Source organism: Natator depressus, chromosome 15 (assembly GCF_965152275.1).
Source record: "Natator depressus isolate rNatDep1 chromosome 15, rNatDep2.hap1, whole genome shotgun sequence".
NCBI classification, from domain to species: Eukaryota; Metazoa; Chordata; order Testudines; family Cheloniidae; genus Natator; species Natator depressus.
Genome location: NC_134248.1, coordinates 32,024,028 through 32,041,467, shown reverse-complemented (window position 1 = coordinate 32,041,467; position 17,440 = coordinate 32,024,028). Strand labels below are relative to the sequence as shown.

Here is a 17,440-nt window from a genome sequence, read left to right as displayed (position 1 = left end):
TGACTGCCCCCCCGGGACCTCCTGCCCCTTATCCAGCCCCCCCGCCCCCTCACCGTGCTGCTCAAGCAGCAGAACAGGCTTATGTGGAAGCCTGGGAGGGGGGCGGGCACAAGCCGCGATGCCTGTGCAGTGGCAGGGGAGAGGGAACAGTGGGGGAGAGGATCGTTTCTGCATTCAATAAGATCCTCACAGCAAAAAATCCAGTTGAAAGGACTTTGAAATTTGCTTGTGTTCTGTTTGGACAGATTATTCCCAAGGATGCACAGGGCCTGCTGTGCTGGGCAGATGAATTCAGGTTTCTATCTTCTCCCAGGAGCTCTGCCCCCCTTTCTGGGAGACTGTGCGATGTGAACACCTCTATCTGCAGCTCGGAAATAAAACCCAAGGAAGGGGAGGCTGTTGGGAAACGAGCTCCATCAGTTGTGTGCTGATGTTCAGTCAGCTCTTTTTCATTCTTCAGTAGGGTAACCAGATAGCAAGTATGAAAAATTGGCACGGAGGTGTAATAGGAGCCTATATAAGACAAAGCCCCGATTATCAGGACTGTCCCTATAAAATCGGGACATCTGGTCACCCTATTCTTCAGGGGTTTCTTTGGCTTCGGTCCGGACTTAGAATAGAATTTCATTGGTGGAAAGAACATTGACCTGGAAGCATATTGACAAGGCAACCTCTGTCTAGTGCAGAGATGCTGAGAGATTCCAGCTGCCAGTGGCGGCGCACACACCTTGTAAATCCTGTTGTGTGTTAACCGGATTTGTGTGCTCTTTATTTTGAAAATTTGCCCTAAAACCTTTTCTGTCCGTGGTGTGAGATTAATTTCCCTTTGTTGTTTTATGAAGTGACAAAAGACGGCATGGTGACCACTAGAGTGAAGTGTGGCAGGGCGGATGGTCTTTTGGAGCAAACCGGAGCTGCGGCTGCATTTAAGGAGTGGGGTGAAGCTGCTGAGATGCTGTTGTGTGAGGCTCACACCCTCCAGTCTTTCCCTGTCCACTGGCTGAGAGCTCCCTGGTTCTGGACTCCCACTTCTCGTTCCTTGGAACACATCTGACCACACAGTCAAATCAGTCATTGCAATATCAGCCTGATAATATCAGATTCTCCTGTGCTTGTGCAGCATCTTCTCTCATGTGGAACCCAAAACAGTTTTCCAAAACTACAAACATGCAGCAATCATTTCACCGCTGTGATGTACAGAAGTGAAATGGTGAACTGGAAACAGCACAAGCGCCATTTCGCAGGCTGGGGTGGAGAGCACGTGACACACCCTTTTGCTTAAAAGTAAACCTTTACGGAGAGTAATTAGGGAGCCTGCAGTGCCACCTATTTCTGCAGCTGGGAGTAGGCTGCAAACACACCACTCACTTCTGGAATAGGGAGGTTTGTTTTTGCAAAAACAGTGTCTGAAGTGTGAGTACTTCAGGGACATGTAGCTCCTTGATGAAGGAGTCTAATTGGTGGGGAGGACACAGGAAGTGAAGCAGGAGTGAGATGCAGAAGTGTACAGAGGCTTACAGCCCTGGCTCCACATGTACTCTTCTGGCTCTGTCAATCTGTTTCTTCACTTCAGCAGGTGGGTATTGTAGTTGTAAGAATGCTTGATAGAGATCTTGTAGGTGTTTGTCTCTGTCTGAGGGGTTGGAGCAAATGCAGTTGTATCGTAGAAATTGGCTGTAGACGATGGATCGTGTGGTGTGGTCAGGGTGAAAGCTGGAGGCATGTAGGTAGGAATAGCGGTCAGTAGGTTTCCGGTATAGGGTGGTGTTTATGTGACCATCACTTATTAGCACCACAGTGTCCAGGAAGTGGATCTCTTGTGTGGACTGGTCCAGGCTGAGGTTGATGGTGGGATGGAAATTGTTGAAATCATGGTGGAATTCCTCAAGGGCTTCTTTTCCATGGGTCCAGATGGCGAAGATGTCATCAATGTAGCGCAAGTAGAGTAGGGGTATTAGGGGACTAGAATCTGAGGAAGCGTTGTTCTAAGTCAGCCATAAAAATGTTGGCATCCTATGGGACCATGCGGGTACCCATAGCAGTGCCGCTGATTTGAAGGTATACATTGTCCCCAAATGTGAAATAGTTATGGGTGAGGACAAAATCACAAAGTTCAGCCACCAGGTTAGCCGTGACATTATCGGGGATAGTGTTCTTGACGGCTTGTAGTCCATCTTTGTGTGGAATGTTGGTGTAGAGGGCTTCTACATCCATAGTGGCCAGGATGGTGTTTTCAGGAAGATCACCGATGGATTGTAGTTTCCTCAGGAAGTCAGTGGTGTCTCGAAACAGAGTGACAGAGCCAGAAGAGTACCCAGAAGTCACCTACTACAGGACAGGCCCAACAAAGAAAATAACAGAACGCCACTAGCCATCACCTTCAGCCCCCAACTAAAACCTCTCCAATGCATCATCAAGGATCTACAACCTATCCTGAACGACGACCCATCACTCTCACAGATCTTGGGAGACAGGCCAGTCCTTGCTTACAGACAGCCCTCCAACCTGAAGCAAATACTCACCAGCAACCACACAACAGAACCACTAACCCAGGAACCTATCCTTGCAACAAAGCCCGTTGCCAACTGTGTCCACATATCTATTCAGGGGACACCATCATAGGGACTAATCACATCACTATCAGAGGCTCATTCACCTGCACATCTACCAATGTGATATATGCCATCATGTGCCAGCAATGCCCCTCTGCCATGTACATTGGTCAAACTGGACAGTCTCTACGTAAAAGAAAAAATGGACATAAATCAGATGTCAAGAATTATAACATTCAAAAACCAGTCGGAGAACACTTCAATCTCTTTGGTCACTCTATTACAGACTTAAAAGTTGCAATTCTTCAACAAAAAAACTTCAAAAACAGACTCCAGCGAGAGACTGCTGAATTGGAATTAATTTGCAAACTGGATACAATAAACTTAGGCTTGAATACAGACTGGGAGTGGATGGGTCATTACACAAAGTAAAACTATTTCCCCATGTTTATTTTTCCACCCCAACCCCCCACTGTTCCTCAGACGTTCTTGTCAACTGCTGGAAATGGCCCACCTTGATTATCACTACAAAAGGTCTGCCGCCTTCCCCCCCCCACCCCCCCCTCCGCTCTCCTGCTGGTAATAGCTCACCTTAAGTGATCACTCTCGTTACAGTGTGTATGGTAACACCCATTGTTTCATGTTCTCTGTGTATATAAATCTCCCCACTGTATTTTCCACTGAATGCATCCGATGAAGTGAGCTGTAGCTCACGAAAGCTCATGCTCAAATAAATTGGTTAGTCTCTAAGGTGCCACAAGTACTCCTTTTCTTTTTGCGAATACGGACTAACACGGCTGCTACTCTGAAACCTTTCATTCCTGCTGGCATTCTGCAGCTAATTCCTGTTTAAGTGCTGGGGCATGTGGATGCTGTTAAGTGTTGCTCAGTTGTGACTGGGCCCAGCAGGGCATCCTAAGTCTGTGACTGCAGGCAGATTTCACAATGTGCCTTTGCTCCTTGGTTTGTAGTTAGTCCTTAAAGCCACTAATATATAACCTTTACAGAGAGAGAGAAGAATTGGGGCCGGGGAAGAAAAGCAAGATTAGACATATATTCCCACAGACAGACATGCGCACACATTTGCACAGATAGGCGTGTGTGCACCATTAAATTACCTTCCATGTGGGTGTTTCTATGCCTTGCACACACAACACATGTGCCCGCACAAATGCACATATATGGCAGAGGGTAGGGACTGCCATAAGCATAGAGACCAGGATTGTCCTTCTTGCAGAGCTGTGCAAAGTACCATGAGTGTGAAATGGGTTAGCAAAGCCTCCCTCCTGGCTTCTTTCATGGCCAGTTTCATTTCCGGGGAGAGCCCCAGCTGGCAGATGCATTCGAACACCATCCTGTTTGCCACTGTCAGTGACCAGACAGTCTGTGTTCCAAGAGACTAGGACCACACTGGAGGGCACATAGCTACCAAGATTTGGGCAGCTCTGTGTGTGACATCTATGCAAATTATGTAATACGTACAGGGGGTGTTACAATTGCACATAATATAACTTGTTTTTAGCTTTTTCCTTAACCCCGCTCCGGGCCGTCCTTACTCATACACAAAGCATGCAGCTGCGTAGGGCACCAGGAAATTTGGGGCACCAAATTTCCTGGTGCCCTGTGCAGCTGCGTGCTGCTCCAGCCCCTGCTCCAGCTCTTCCCCAGGCCCCCGCCCCTGCTCCGCCCCCCCATCCGCCTTTACCCCTGGGACCCCGCCCTAGCCCCCCCTCCTGACCCCCCCAGCACTCACTGGTGGTGTGGCTGAGGCTGGGTTTCTGCACTCCCGCTGCTGGTGAGTGCAGGCCCAGCCCTGCCCCCACTCCCCTGAGCTCTGCAGCCGGGCTGCACTTTCCGGCAGTGGGAGTGCAGCGACCAGGCCTCAGCCACGCCACCATGGCCGGGGGGGAGCTGTGTAGGGCCCCAGAATTGCTAGGGACGGCCCTGCACACACACACACAAACACACCACACCCTAGGAAATACCAAAATGTGTGTTAAAAAAGTATTATTTAGGTCACAAAGTCAAACACTTGAAAGTTAAGAAATGCCAGATGTAAGGAACATTACTGCTGCCTCCGTTGTTTATCCAGTATGAAGAATTTGGCACAGTCTAAAAGGCAGTGTGGTCAAGCGAGATTTGGGCTCTGTTGCCAGCTCTACTAAGTGTCCTTGTGCAGCCGCAGTGACCACTCTGTGAACTAGGTGAGTGATAGTTGCCTTCTCTGGAGATCGCGTTTGAGGCCTTGGTTAATAACAAGGCAGGTGAAATGCACAGAAATACAGTACTCTCTGGAGAAGCTGGGCTACTACTCAGCCCTCCTGCCTCCCGGCACAGTGCACTCTGTTTCAGGGGACTGTGTGTGGTTCTTGTTTCCTCAACACTTCACTCGCATGCAGTGTGGTATGAATTTAGATGGAACATATGGGCCAAAGGTGTTAATGTGACCCAGTCACTGTCCAGCATTAAACAGTTCTAAACAAAGTTCAGGGTTTGGTATCCAGAGACCTCAGTCTGCTTGGTACCATGGTGAAAACACCAGTAAAAGTTCTTTTAAACTTTTAGACACAGGAAAGACAAAAAAAAGAGTTCAAACATTTGAAATGTAAAGTGTTAAGTCAGGCTTTCATTTTATTAGCATCCCTTGTTCCCTTTCCCTTAAGCTAGAGTGAGTTTTTAAAAGGAAAGCCCCCTTGTTGGATAGTCGTTTAGGTGGTATCAAAGATGGTAAGAACTGTTCTTTTATAAAACAGAAACAGAAAAGAGAAGAGGTTAGTTAAGATGGGTTGGAGCTGCCATCATTGCTGCTGCTGTTAAAGTCTACTCCTGTTTCCTGAGAAGACAAAACAATACAAACAAACACAAAAGAGAAGGGAAAGGAAAGGAAAGAGAAAATGCAGCTTCTGTCTCTGGTGTTGACTTTCACTTGCAACCTCACTGCTTGGAAAAACACAGGCCTAGCACGTGGTTTACTACCAGCCACTCCGAGACCTGGCAAACTTGTACCAGCATAGGGCTGTTTAGGGCATAGCTTTTAGCCACCTCTTTCTAGCCATAGGCTTACAGCAGTGTTGCAAAATATACAGTCTTGGCCAGCTACGCCAGACTCGTATTAGAAGAAAAAAGGAGAGGGATGGGAAAAAGAAGAAATAAGATGGGGAAGGAAAAGGACTCGGGGTGGAGGAGAGAGACAGTCTCCCATCCTACTAGCCAGTGGAGGTGGCCGTGTCGTCTGGGTCTGGTCAGGAGGAAGGAGGTGGAGGATGGCAGCCGTGATGGTGAAGTTCACTCCTTCCCCTTCTCTCGTCTTCCAGTCAGCCAGAATCAGCCTCCATCTGTGCCCTTATTTTCCACCCCAAAGTCTTTTTGAATAAAAACCCAAAGGAAGTGATGGTGGGCCCAATTTTGACAACAGCAGGCAGACATCACAGAGCTGTGTGACGCTCGGCAGGTCTTCGGTGCCTGTGTGGCCAGTGGGGAGCATGTAGAGGTGTCTGCGCCAGACAGAACCAGCTGAACACGTTGCAGCTGGTCACTGGCCCAGGGTAGTGAGTTATTAATTACTGATTGAGGGCCAGGAGCATGGCCGGGCTTATAGGTGTGTCACACTCTGCTTGCTATTGGGAGCCCTCCAGGAGGGGGAGGAGCATGAGAGGTTACAAACAAGGGGAGGAAGGCAAGAGAGTGGGAGGGAAGGGGTAACTTGTGCATAATCCTCCATTGGAGCATCTCCCTCTGACCTCCCAAACATGAGGAAGAGGCCATGGGAGAAGCTGCCCCAACTGTCCTGGCTGAATTGCTCTGCGCACAGGGCAGGCATGGTGGGCAAGCTGCCAGTATTCGGCTGAACACCCCACCGCTTGTAGTTTCTGTGAGGCAATGTGTCCTAGTGGATAGAGGATTGGGCTGGGACTCCGAAGACGTGGGTTCTACTCCTAGCTCTTCTGGGTGACCTGGGACAAGTCCCATCCCCGTTCTTTGCCTCAGTTTCCCCATCTGTAAAGTGGGGCTAATGATACTGGCCTGCTTTATGATGCACTTTGAGGTCTGCTGACGAGAAGTGCTAGTGAGAGCAAAGTCTGAAGGCCTCAGCAAGACTCCAAGGATGAGAGTCACATTCCGATGTGAGTCAGGGTTTCGCAGAGGCTCCTGTTTCAGGCTGTGGCTTCAACCCCCAGGGCCTGTTACAAGCTGTGGGATTTTGGTTCCAGGATTCCCATCTGTAGGAGTCATGCAGCCAGAGCCCTGAGCAGTGCCCCCTGGGCAGAGGAGTGGGTCATTCTCCTCCTGTTGCTGGGTCTCCTTGGGAGAACAGAACAGACCTTAGGCTAGAGAGTTCCTGTCCTCGGCCCAGGTTCTACTCTCACCCCCCCAAGTGTTTACAATGAAGCCGATGCTGTGCTCTGCCTTACTGACCTTTCTCTGCTGTTTCCTCCTCAGAGCCTGTGCCAGCAGCGAGACAGAGAGTGAAGCTGGGGACATCATGGACCAGCAGTTTGAGGAGATGAACAATAAGTTGAACTCAGTAACTGATCCAACCGGCTTCCTGCGAATGGTCAGCAGGAATAACCTCTTCAACAGGTGAGAGCTGGACCCTTCACCCAGCAGGATGCGGGTGCAGCCAGCACAGCAGGGAGGTGCTTCGTTCCTTGAGGGGCTTCTCTTTGGTGTGTAGGATTCCGCCTCCTGGTGTGACACAGTGTGATAGAAATGCTGTTGTGGAACAATGTGAACTTGCTCCCCAGGGGTGCAGCTGAGAACAGAGCTGTTCAGAGTAGGAGCCATGTTCTGTGATGTGCTGCCCCTGCCAGGAACCTCCCGAATGCTCTCTATAAGGCCTCTTAAAAAGGGTGGCAGAGGAGCTTGTCCATGCTACGAGCACTCCACAGCCTGTGAGTGTGCGTGTGTGTCCATCATTTCACCATCAGCTGTCACTGCAGTCCCTGGTGCTTCCCAGGTGCAAAGTCTGCATGGCAGGTCCCTGGTGCGCATGAGGAATCTGCTCTTCTCCCGTCTCTGGGATACACATTGGTTTTTTGTCTTTCTACCCTTCCTTTCCCTCCCCGGTTAATTGAGTTAGACTGGGAAATGCTTGCTCTGAGAGGAGGATCTTGCACTGCGCCTTGACAAGTGTCAGACTGGATGAGTCTGCATGGAGCGTGTGGAGAAGGGATGCCCAGCAAGGTGCTGGCCCAGCGTGGAGCACGAGGGAGGGGCGCTTGGTGGCCTGTCAGTGAGCAGGTGGCCATTGTACGCGAGGCTTGCTTTCCATCTTAGATTCAGCTTTGGGGGGTGTCTGGCATAGCTGCTAGAAACTCAGATCCTAGAAGTTAGAGGAGGGAAAGCCCTGCTAGGTCTTCGAGGGGCTATGGCAGTGGCATGCCCATATCCCCATGAAACCCAACAGCTCTGCACAGCTAGGTAAGGAGAAGGGGCAGTGAATAGGGTGTGGGGATGCCTTGCTCACCCAGAAATACAGCGCTGGCCGGGGCTTTGTTGTCATATGAGAAGTTAGGTTTTGGGGCCATTGTGGACCATGTTTCTGGGAGGGGATCAGAGATTTTCAGGATCGTGGAGTGAGCAAGAAGGGAATTGTAAGTCAGGTTAAGGTGTGGCTCTGTCCCAAGGAGCATGTGGCAGGCACTCTGATAACCTCAACCTGCCCTGTGTCCCCAGCCCCTCTGATGTGTGCTGTTCTGGGCAAATGGAGATTGCGCAGACCTAGCTCACGTCTTTGGAGTGTAGAGCTTTCTGTTTGTTTGCCGACTGTACTTTCTCCTGGAAATGTTTGCTTCCCATTAATTTTAACGATGGCATTAATTAGCTGGGAAAATTATAGCACTGTACACCAGCTGCCCAATCTTTGCTCATTTTCTGCGTATTTGGAACTTGCTCAGGTCTCAGCCAGTCCCATCTCTGCGCTGATTAAAGCCAGCGTTTGAAGTGAAATTGGAGACAGAATCTTACCAGGGTCACCAGTCCCCAGATAATGGTGCTATGTGGAGCTGAAATAAGCACTCACTGGCTGCTGCTGGATCTGTGGCTTCCACACTGAGTCTGAGGTCAGGTACATCGACACCTTTGCAGCTGGAAAGGAGTCAGGCCTGGTTGCAGTGTTTAATGTCACTGCTGGAGCACATCAGCTGGGACAGAGGCTCCCCGAGTGTGAGCCTGGGGCTGAAATGCTGGCACCAGCACTGGTCCATTTCCACTCTCAGAATCTCCGTTTGCTCCCATTCAAACTTCCCCAACAATGATGACCCGGGCACCAGTTGGGGATCAGGAAGGAGTTCCCTGGGGGCTGCTGGGACATTTTGCTTGCTTGTTTTCCACACTAGCTATTGTGATTGCAGGAGGGTGATGCGCATCAATTCTATATCCGGGCTCACTGCAAGTCAGTCATGTGGTGCCTGAATGTCTTTTCTGTCACGTGGAAGCCAAGGTGTGTGAAGTAAGTCTCCTGGGAGTCGCACGCGCAGTAAGTCAGTTTGCAGATGCTGGGAGAGGCATGGGGACTGCGACTCCAGGCACTGACCTAACTTCCTCCTGGAGAGAGATGTGGAGTAGCACTGGAAATGCTCCATATCTCCTTGCTGATCTCATTAAATATGTTGAGATCCAGTAGAATAGCAAACTACCCTTCTGTGGCCCGTGTGAGACCACACCTGCTATGTGAATCACTTTCCCTGGAAAATTAGGGAAGTTTTAGTGACCGCCATAATCCTGCCACAGCCATTTGATTCCAGGCTCAGGCTTGGAAACGAAGTGAGAGTAGGGGCCAATGCTGGAGTTCAGCTGCCCTCTGCCGGCCTGGCTAGGCCTCTTCTCTCAGGTCAGCTCCTGACAGACAATTAAACGAAGGGCTGTGCACAGCGGGGAGGGCAGAGGGAGCTTTGCAGACCAGTGATACTTTTCTATGTTCAGTTCTACTGTACTGTGTGTTGTGGACTGTGCAGCTGGTGCCATGTGACACACACAGCCCGAGACAATGGGGAGAGCTTGCTCGTCACAACCCCAGATTGAGCAAGGAGTCAGGTTAAGTCAGGGGTGGGCGAACGATGGCCCAGGGGCCACATCCGGCCCATCAGACGTTTTAATCCGACCCTCGAGCCAGGACCGGCTCTAGGCACCAGCAAGCATCCCTTTTTTTTTTTTTTGCTTGGGCATTTGTGCTCTTGGAACTTGGGGCGGCAAAAAACCTAGTGCCAGCCCTGCCTCGAGCTCCCGTAGGGGAGCGGGATCTAGGGCTTGCCCTGCTCCGCATGTGCTGTGGCTCTGCGCGGCTTCTGGAAGCAGTGGCATGTCGCCCCTCCAGCTCCTATGTATAGGGGCAGCCAGGGGGCTCTGTATGCAGCCCTCGCCCCAAGCGCTGGCTCTGCAGCTCCCATTGGCCAGGAACCGCAGCCAATGGGAGCTGCAGAGGCAGCGCCTGCGGACAGCGCAGCATGCAGAGCCGCCTGGCCGTGCCTCCACATAGAAGCCAGAGGCAGGATATGCTGCTGCTTCCAGGAGCTGATTGAGCTTAGCGCCACCCAGAGCCTGCACCCCGACCCCCTCCTGCACCCCAACCCCCTGTCCTAGCCCTGAGCCCCTTGGTCCCAGCCCAGAGCACCCTCCTGCACCCCCAACCCTTCATCCCCAGCCTGACCCCCGAGCCCACACCCCCATCTGGAGTTCTCACCGCCCCCTGCACCGCAGCCCCTTGCACCCCAACCTCCTGCGCCAGTCCAGAGCCCCCTCCCACACCCTGAACTCCTCATTTCTGGCCCCACCTCAGAGCCCTCATCCCCTCCCGCACCCCAACCCCCAATTTTGTGAGCATTCATGGCCCACCATACAATTTCCATACCCAGATGTGGTCCTTGGGCCAAAAAGTTTGCCCATCCCTGGGTTAAGTTCTATGTGACAAAGAATTAGGCTGGAAGGAGAGAAAATGGGAATGGATAGTGTTCCCACTCTGCTGTTGCCCAGAATGAACAAGGGATGTCTGGCCTCTCAGAGAATCACTGTGGGAACACTGTCCATTCTCATTTTAGCCTCTCAGATTAAAATCAACCAACTGAATCAAATAGCGAGCAAGAATGAAAGCCACCCTCTAGTTCCCCAGGGCATGATTACTAGTCTACCCAGGCAGCATTGGCATGTTAGTGCCTCCTGCTGGTTGCATATGTGCTGTGAGATGCAGAAGCAAAGTGCAGGGTGTTGTACAGAAGTCAGGGGGACTATACACCTTTTAACAGGAAGCTGTAAAACCTGTGGACACCCAGCAGCAGGCTGGCACTGAGGCTCCTGCTTCGTTGGCACTAATGCTGCGGGGGCAGGAAAGTGAAGTCTTTTGTCTATGAATAGAGAATAGAAGGACATGCTTTCTAAGAACCATGCAAGGCCCAAGCAGGATGCTCAGGTCTTGCGTTTGGATGCTTAAGTTCATCAGAAGGGTGTTTGCCTGGCGACATGCCAGTGTGAATGCCCCCAAAGGACATAGCACAGCAAAGCGGGGGCTGAAATTAATGAAGGGCGACAGCAGCCCATGACCCTACCATAGCTGTACACGCCCTGTATACCGTCTCCCAGACGCAGTCGGTCTTATCTCATTCAGGGTTTTACCTGCTGCCCATCCCTGTGGTATCTGATCATGCTCACCTCTCCCGTACAACATGCATTCCAGCACGGAGGAGAGCAGAGCTGTTTGCCTGGTAGTTCAGGGCTCTCCTGCTGTGGCTGTACCCTCGTGGAGGAGAAGCATGTAGTCAGTCTTTCTGGAGCAGTGTCAGGCCTGATCAGGCGGTGGAGGGGTGTCTGGCTGGCCTAGGCTGATGTGAGTTTTTGGGAGACAGATGAAAGCAGTGGCCAAGAAGCCCCTTATCTAATTGGCCCTGTGCCGGCTAATGGGGCTGCCTGAACACAGGCCACTGGGGCTGCCTGAACACAGGCCACGGGCAGAGAGGGCTGAACACAGGCCATGGGCAGAGAGGGCTGGGTGGTCTGTGGGTTCGGGAACCAGTTGAAAGCAGACCCGGGGAGCTCAAATCTGGGTATTTCTAGCACTCCGTGCAGCTCGATGTGAGAGTGAGAATGATCCTGGCTGTGCATCTGGGGTGGCATCTCTGGGATCAGGCTCTCTGGGTACCAGTTTTGGTGGAGGCATGTCCAGTGGATGTCTGCTGTTCTGAGGCTGTGAGAGTGCTTCTGGCGGGCATGGGCTGGAGAACAAGAAACTCGGTGTGTGAAAAATGGTAGTTTCTAAATTTGTTTTCATGGCGTTTCATCACAAAACCAAGACCTTCACGTTGATTTGGGGGAACTGTAGCCCAGAATAGCCAATCGCTCAGTGGTTGGGGCGCTAAGCTAGCTGAGATGTCAGCCACATCTCCTGCTCTGAAGTTCCATCCTGGTCCTGAGAAACCTTTCCAAGGACAGAACATTACACTGAACATAAGAACGCCAATACTGGGTCAGACTAAAGGTCCATCTAGCCCAGTATCCTGTCTTCCAACAGTGGCCAGTGCCAGGTGCCCCAGAGGGAATGAACAGAACAGGTAATCATCAAGTGATCCAATCCCTGTCGCCCATTCCCAGCTTCCCTCCCATCAGTTCCCACCCAGCTCGGCTGCCGCCCCCAGACTCCTGTCTCATGGTCTTTGTCCATGCCTGTGAATACTGTCTGACTTGCTTGGAGTCCTGAGTGGTGCCAGGCCCTGATGCATGGAGGTGGGATCGGCAGCCTTGTCTCTGGTGCTCCCTGTGTGACCCTCTCCCACACCCAGGTGTCCTACCCAGTCTGTCCCTCTTGGGCCTGCCTTAGACCAGATCAGTGGGAAGTGCAGCACGTGATCTCTCCCCTTTTCTCTGCGGAGCTTGCAAGGTCACTCTTGGGCCTCTTCAAGGGTCAAAGCAGAGTGACACTGATATGCAGTCATCTCCACAGCCTGGTTTGAGATCAGCAGCAAAGGGTGAGATCAGCAGCACGGCAGCGTCTGTGCAGGGTTGAGGGGTTGTTCCAGGCATTAGGGGAGAACACACAGCACACAGCCAGGCCAGGAACGCTGCAGCTCAGGCCTGCTGTTAGGCAGCAGCAAGAGCATCTGCACGAAACCAGCCCCGGGACCCTGTAAATGGGACACTTGGCCAGGCCTTCTCACTGGCACAGAGAGCTGCTGGGAGGGGGAGTGTGTGCACACGAGAGAGGGGGAAGTTGGCAGCAGGTGCCAGATCTCACATGTCATGCACAAAGGAGCTTTGTCCTTCCTCCCCTTGTGCGAATTTGTTCTCCTCCCGCTCCAAGGGTTTGGAAAGTGAACAATTTATGTTACTCCTTTGGATTTGGACTAATAAAAAAACATCTGAGTGGTAAGCTGATAAATCCAAGGCTGCCTGGCTGCAAAACCCTTTCAGATGGAGACTTTGCTGATTAGAGTAATCAAGCCGCCTGTAATAAATGTCTGTTTTAATTATTTAATGGTGAGAGAGAGGATAATAGTGCCACCTGCTGGCACATAGCTGCTTTCTGCAATGCTGGGACATTACTCCAGCCCTCTAGTCTACAACCGTCCACCCCAAAGAAGCAATTGGACACCCCAGTCCTGTGGAGGTGTAGAAGTGGAGTGCTGAGGCCTGGGTGGAGCTGGGGAAATATCACTTGGATTTCCTGAACTGATTTTAAAATCTGCACTTTGCAAAGCGTGAAAACAGTTAAATTCCATGAAGGGAGATCAGCTCTCTCAGCCAGCACAATAGAGCCAGGGAGCAACTTGGTCCACTGGGGCGAGCACAGGGCTGGGGCCAGTCCTAGCTCTGTCACAGACTTATTGTGCAGCCTTGCGCAAATCACTTCAGTCAGATTATCAGATGTGCTGAGCACGCATAGCTCCTGTTAGGTCCCATCAGATGGCTCAGGCCCTTTCAGAAATGGGAATAATCTCTCCCTCCCTCATTCAGGGGCTGCGAGGATGAATTAGATCATCTTTCTGTGGAATGCTGAGGACCCAGTTCTGTGCACAGTTTTGCATCTGTATTTGTGTATGTGGTTGTATGTGGTTGCAATTGCACATGCAAATGGGGAACTGTGCACACAGTCAAGCGTCTTGCAGGCACAGTCCTGATGCCTGAGCATACATGTGCAGTTCCAGGCACAAGCAGACCTCTCATCTTCGTAAAAATGTAGGGGGAGTTTTCAATGGCTCAGAGAGCCTTAGGGTGCTAAATTAGGGCTCCTAATTGCCATTTGAAACATCTCCCCTTTAGGCCATGAATGTAAAGTGCAGTTAATGCTGAGCAGCTTCCTTCCTTCCATGAATGGAGTGCAGCCAGCCCCAGGACAGCAGTCAGGGGGCTAGGGAGGGAGAGGTGTTAGTCACAGCAGTGGATTAAGGTCTCGTGGGGTCCTGGGCCGGAGCAAATCGGGGGGGCCCCCAGTGCCAGAACTGTGGCCCCGCCCCACCCCCTTCCGCCTGTGGTCTCACCCCTATTTCACCCACAGCCCTGCCCCATTCTGCCCCTTCCCCCACAGCCGTGCCCCCCACTCACTCCTTTCCCCCCACTCCACTGCGGCCCTAAGACTGGAGAAACTCTGCCTCTGCTGTGGCCCTGGAATCGCGGCGGGGAGCAAGAGGCCTGGGGCCACAGCAGGGGGAGATTTTTCCAGGGCCCCCAGTCATGGCCCCATGGGCCCATGCAGTAATCCACCTCCGGTTAGTCAGAGTCAATGAGAGGAGAGGGTGTTTCTCAGGGGCAGAAGGAGTGTAATGTGTTGATTCTGTGGCTTCACCGGCATACTAGCCTAGTGTGTAAGTGTAAAGACACACCAAGGATGCATGGTTCACCCTTGGCAGGGTATATAATCTGCTAAGAAAAATCTATGCTAATAACAGAGGCTTTGTTAATGTATTTCACTGGATTGATTGGCCTGTCCATTAGGAACTTACTTTGGCTTTGATTTCCTGGGTTTCTGAGTACTTCCCACTTCTGGCTTTTGTCTCTGTCATCTGTTGATAGCACTGTGGGTGTGTGTGACCTGCACAGAGAAATGGGGACATTCAGCCCAAGGAATAGAAACATGCAGCCCTGGGAATGGGGGGGGGGGGTTGTTTGGTGGAGGGGCCATGTGCCCATGCAGCACATGAGGGAGTTGGCGGGGGTTGTTTGGCAGAGGGGCTGTGTGCCCGTACAGCACGTGGGGGGGTGGGGGGGTTGTTTGGCAGAGGGGCTGTGTGCCCGTACAGCACGTGGGGGGGTGGGGGGTTGTTTGGCAGAGGGGCCCTGTGCCCAAGCAGCACGTGGGGGGAGGGGGTTGTTTGGCGGAGGGGCCGTGTGCCCGTACAGCGGGTGGGGGGGTTGTTCTGCAGAGGGGCCCTGTGCCCAAGCAGCATGTGGGGGGAGGGGTTGTTTGGCGGAGGGGCCCTGTGCCCGTACAGCGTGTGCAGGGGAGGTTGAGTCCAGCCCCAGGGTCTCAGCACTGAGCAGCGTGGGAACGCCAGCAGGAGAGGGAGAGGGCGCCTCTCGCTGGGGTCGTAACTCGCTGCGCCGGGCAGGGTCACTCAGAACTCCATCAAGGGGATGGTTCATGCTCGGCTTGGCTCCCCGTGACCGAGGTCTAGGTGGGTGCTGCAGGTGCTGATGGCCAGCACAGGCAGACGTGGCTCTGGGCTGTGCCTGGAAGGGAGAGCTGCACGCTTGGCTTAAACACCTTCCTTGGACTCTAGCTGGCCTGGCCAGGACCTGATGGTTCAAAACATCCTTCTTGTTCTTTGTTGGGTGCTGTAAGGGCCCAGGCAGAGCTCACATCCAGCTAAGGAGCTCATAGTCCAGTTATTGCACCCAGACCAGCCGCTGGGCATCAGGAGCCCTGGCAGTTACTTTTAATTCCACTTCCTTCCTTCTGCTGCTACTGGGGAGGAGAGGGCAGCCAAGGGCGGGGAACCTCACCCACGAGGGGGATGTGATGAGGAGTGGATGGGGCCTGGCACGCTGATGCTGGGAGGCTGTTCTGTCCACAGTGATGGGAGCTGGGGAAGGGCACTGCGGGAACAGTGCAGCTGGAGTGAAGAGGCCCGGGGAGCCACAAAGACAAGGATCTTGAACTGGATTCAGGGTACAAAGGGAAGATGGTGAAGGGCTCAGTAGGAGAGTGATGTGCTGAAGTGGGCTGAGTTCTGGGGGGCCAGAAGGCAGGAGATGGCTAGGGCCTGGATAACTGCAGGAGCTGTTGGACAGTGGGGTGGGTCTCACTTTCAGTACTACAGTACATGTTGTGCAGGAAAGAGCCCGGCAGGCTGGGGAGAAGCAGAGAATGGCCCCGGATTGTGAGTCTGAGTGGCACAGAGGATCGTGTCAGGCTGCAGCCTGCTGGAGGTCACTGCATGCTCAGAGAAAGCCAACTCAGAAGAGCACTAGAGGCGACTGACCCTTTGCTGAGTGTAGAAGGGGCTGGCAGGAATCTAACTCAGCAGCCCCTCTTGGGCCAGGTCTGGGGAGAAGGGTTCGGTGCAGTGGCACTGGGGCATTGTGGGGGCACAGCTTTGGGTGCTGGCATTTGGGCACTGTACAGTGGCAGTAGTAGTGCTCACGTCTGGACCTCAGCAATGAATCTCTGTGTCGGCTAGTGCAGAGGGAGCAGCTCTAAATGTCCAGGCGATGGCTGGGAGAAGCAGCAGTTTGTGTTGCCCCCAGGGAATAGGAATGAGGGAGCAGAGTATTTCCCAGCAATGAAATGAGGTGGCAAAGATGGAACACCAGCCAGGAGACGAACCTGCAGGGCCATGGATTGATCGGCAGCCTTGTCTCTGGTGAGTTTTTGTCCTGCACTCACTTAAGGAGGAAGCTGCAGTGAGGCAGGCTGGAGTCTTAAGTGCTGGGGTTGGGAGGCCGAGCTCTGAACTCCCCCCTGAAAAGTGCTTGGGTAACAGGTGTGAGAGGGGCCACTCGCTGATCCCTGGGACGCCCATGTCCAGCGTCTGCTCCCTCCTGCCGGCACTAGGGCTGGGTCCCAGAGCACCTGATTCCCTCTGGTCTGCTTTCAGAGTAGCAGCCGTGTTAGTCTGTATTCGCAAAAAGAAAAGGAGTACTTGTGGCACCTTATAGACTAACCAATTTATCTGAGCATAAGTTTTCGTGAGCTACAGCTCACTTCATCGGATGCATGGTCTGCTGTTAGTTAGCGTGTGTGTGTGTGTGTGTGTGTGTGTGTGTGTATCCTGCGGCTGTTTCAGGTCAGATTCCAGTGCTCTGACTGGGCCTGACGGAGAAATGCTGTGTGATGCTTGTGGCCGTAGGTGCACAGGACTTACCCTGGGCCCAGTGCTGTCCGCTTGGGTTTAGGGGGATGTTGGGCATTCTCAGGGTCACTCTTGCAGCTGAAGGACGCAGCTGTGTCTAACAGAGGCTGTAGCTCCAAGTCAGCAGCTTGCTGGCTCCCAGCCCAAGGGGAGGGAGCTGGGCTCCCTCAGGGAGGCTTTCCTCTGTATGGGACCATGCCGACTAAGGGCAGCAAGCACAGGTGTCTGCCCAGCGCTCCCTTTGTCATGTTTGCCTTTTGATGCCATCTCAGATTAATTGGTGCCTAGCGCCAATGTAAATGTTCCTGCGGCTGCAGGCAAGTCTTAATGGGTCTCACGTTCGCCTGCACACAATTGCTGCACACAAGTATGTAATTAAGTGCTTTGAACAGCACTTTGGGACATTTGATTCTGTAGAGAAACTCCATAGAAATGTAAGCTGTTGTCTGCAGCTGGTTCACCCTGCGATTTCTCTCATTGTTCTGTGTGGTGTGCAACTGAATGGGATAATCAAACCAGGGAGGAAAGCTGCTCCTGGAATACCAGCCTTTCCTGGGCAGGCCTGGGGACTGGCTTCTGGGCAGCTAAGGTTATGCCAGGGCAATCCACTTCAGA

At 52.5% G+C, this 17,440-nt stretch overlaps 1 protein-coding gene across 2 annotated transcripts in view; it reads left to right on the top strand.

Annotated features, from left to right (window-relative positions):
• TTC28 (tetratricopeptide repeat domain 28) overlaps positions 1-17,440 on the top strand; it is a 482,751-nt gene that overhangs the window by 431,800 nt on the left and 33,511 nt on the right. For both annotated transcript variants that reach the window (XM_074973004.1, XM_074973005.1), the window contains one exon: positions 6,993-7,133. In XM_074973004.1, coding sequence (XP_074829105.1) covers positions 6,993-7,133 — 141 coding nt within the window. The remainder of the gene's footprint in view (positions 1-6,992; positions 7,134-17,440) is intronic.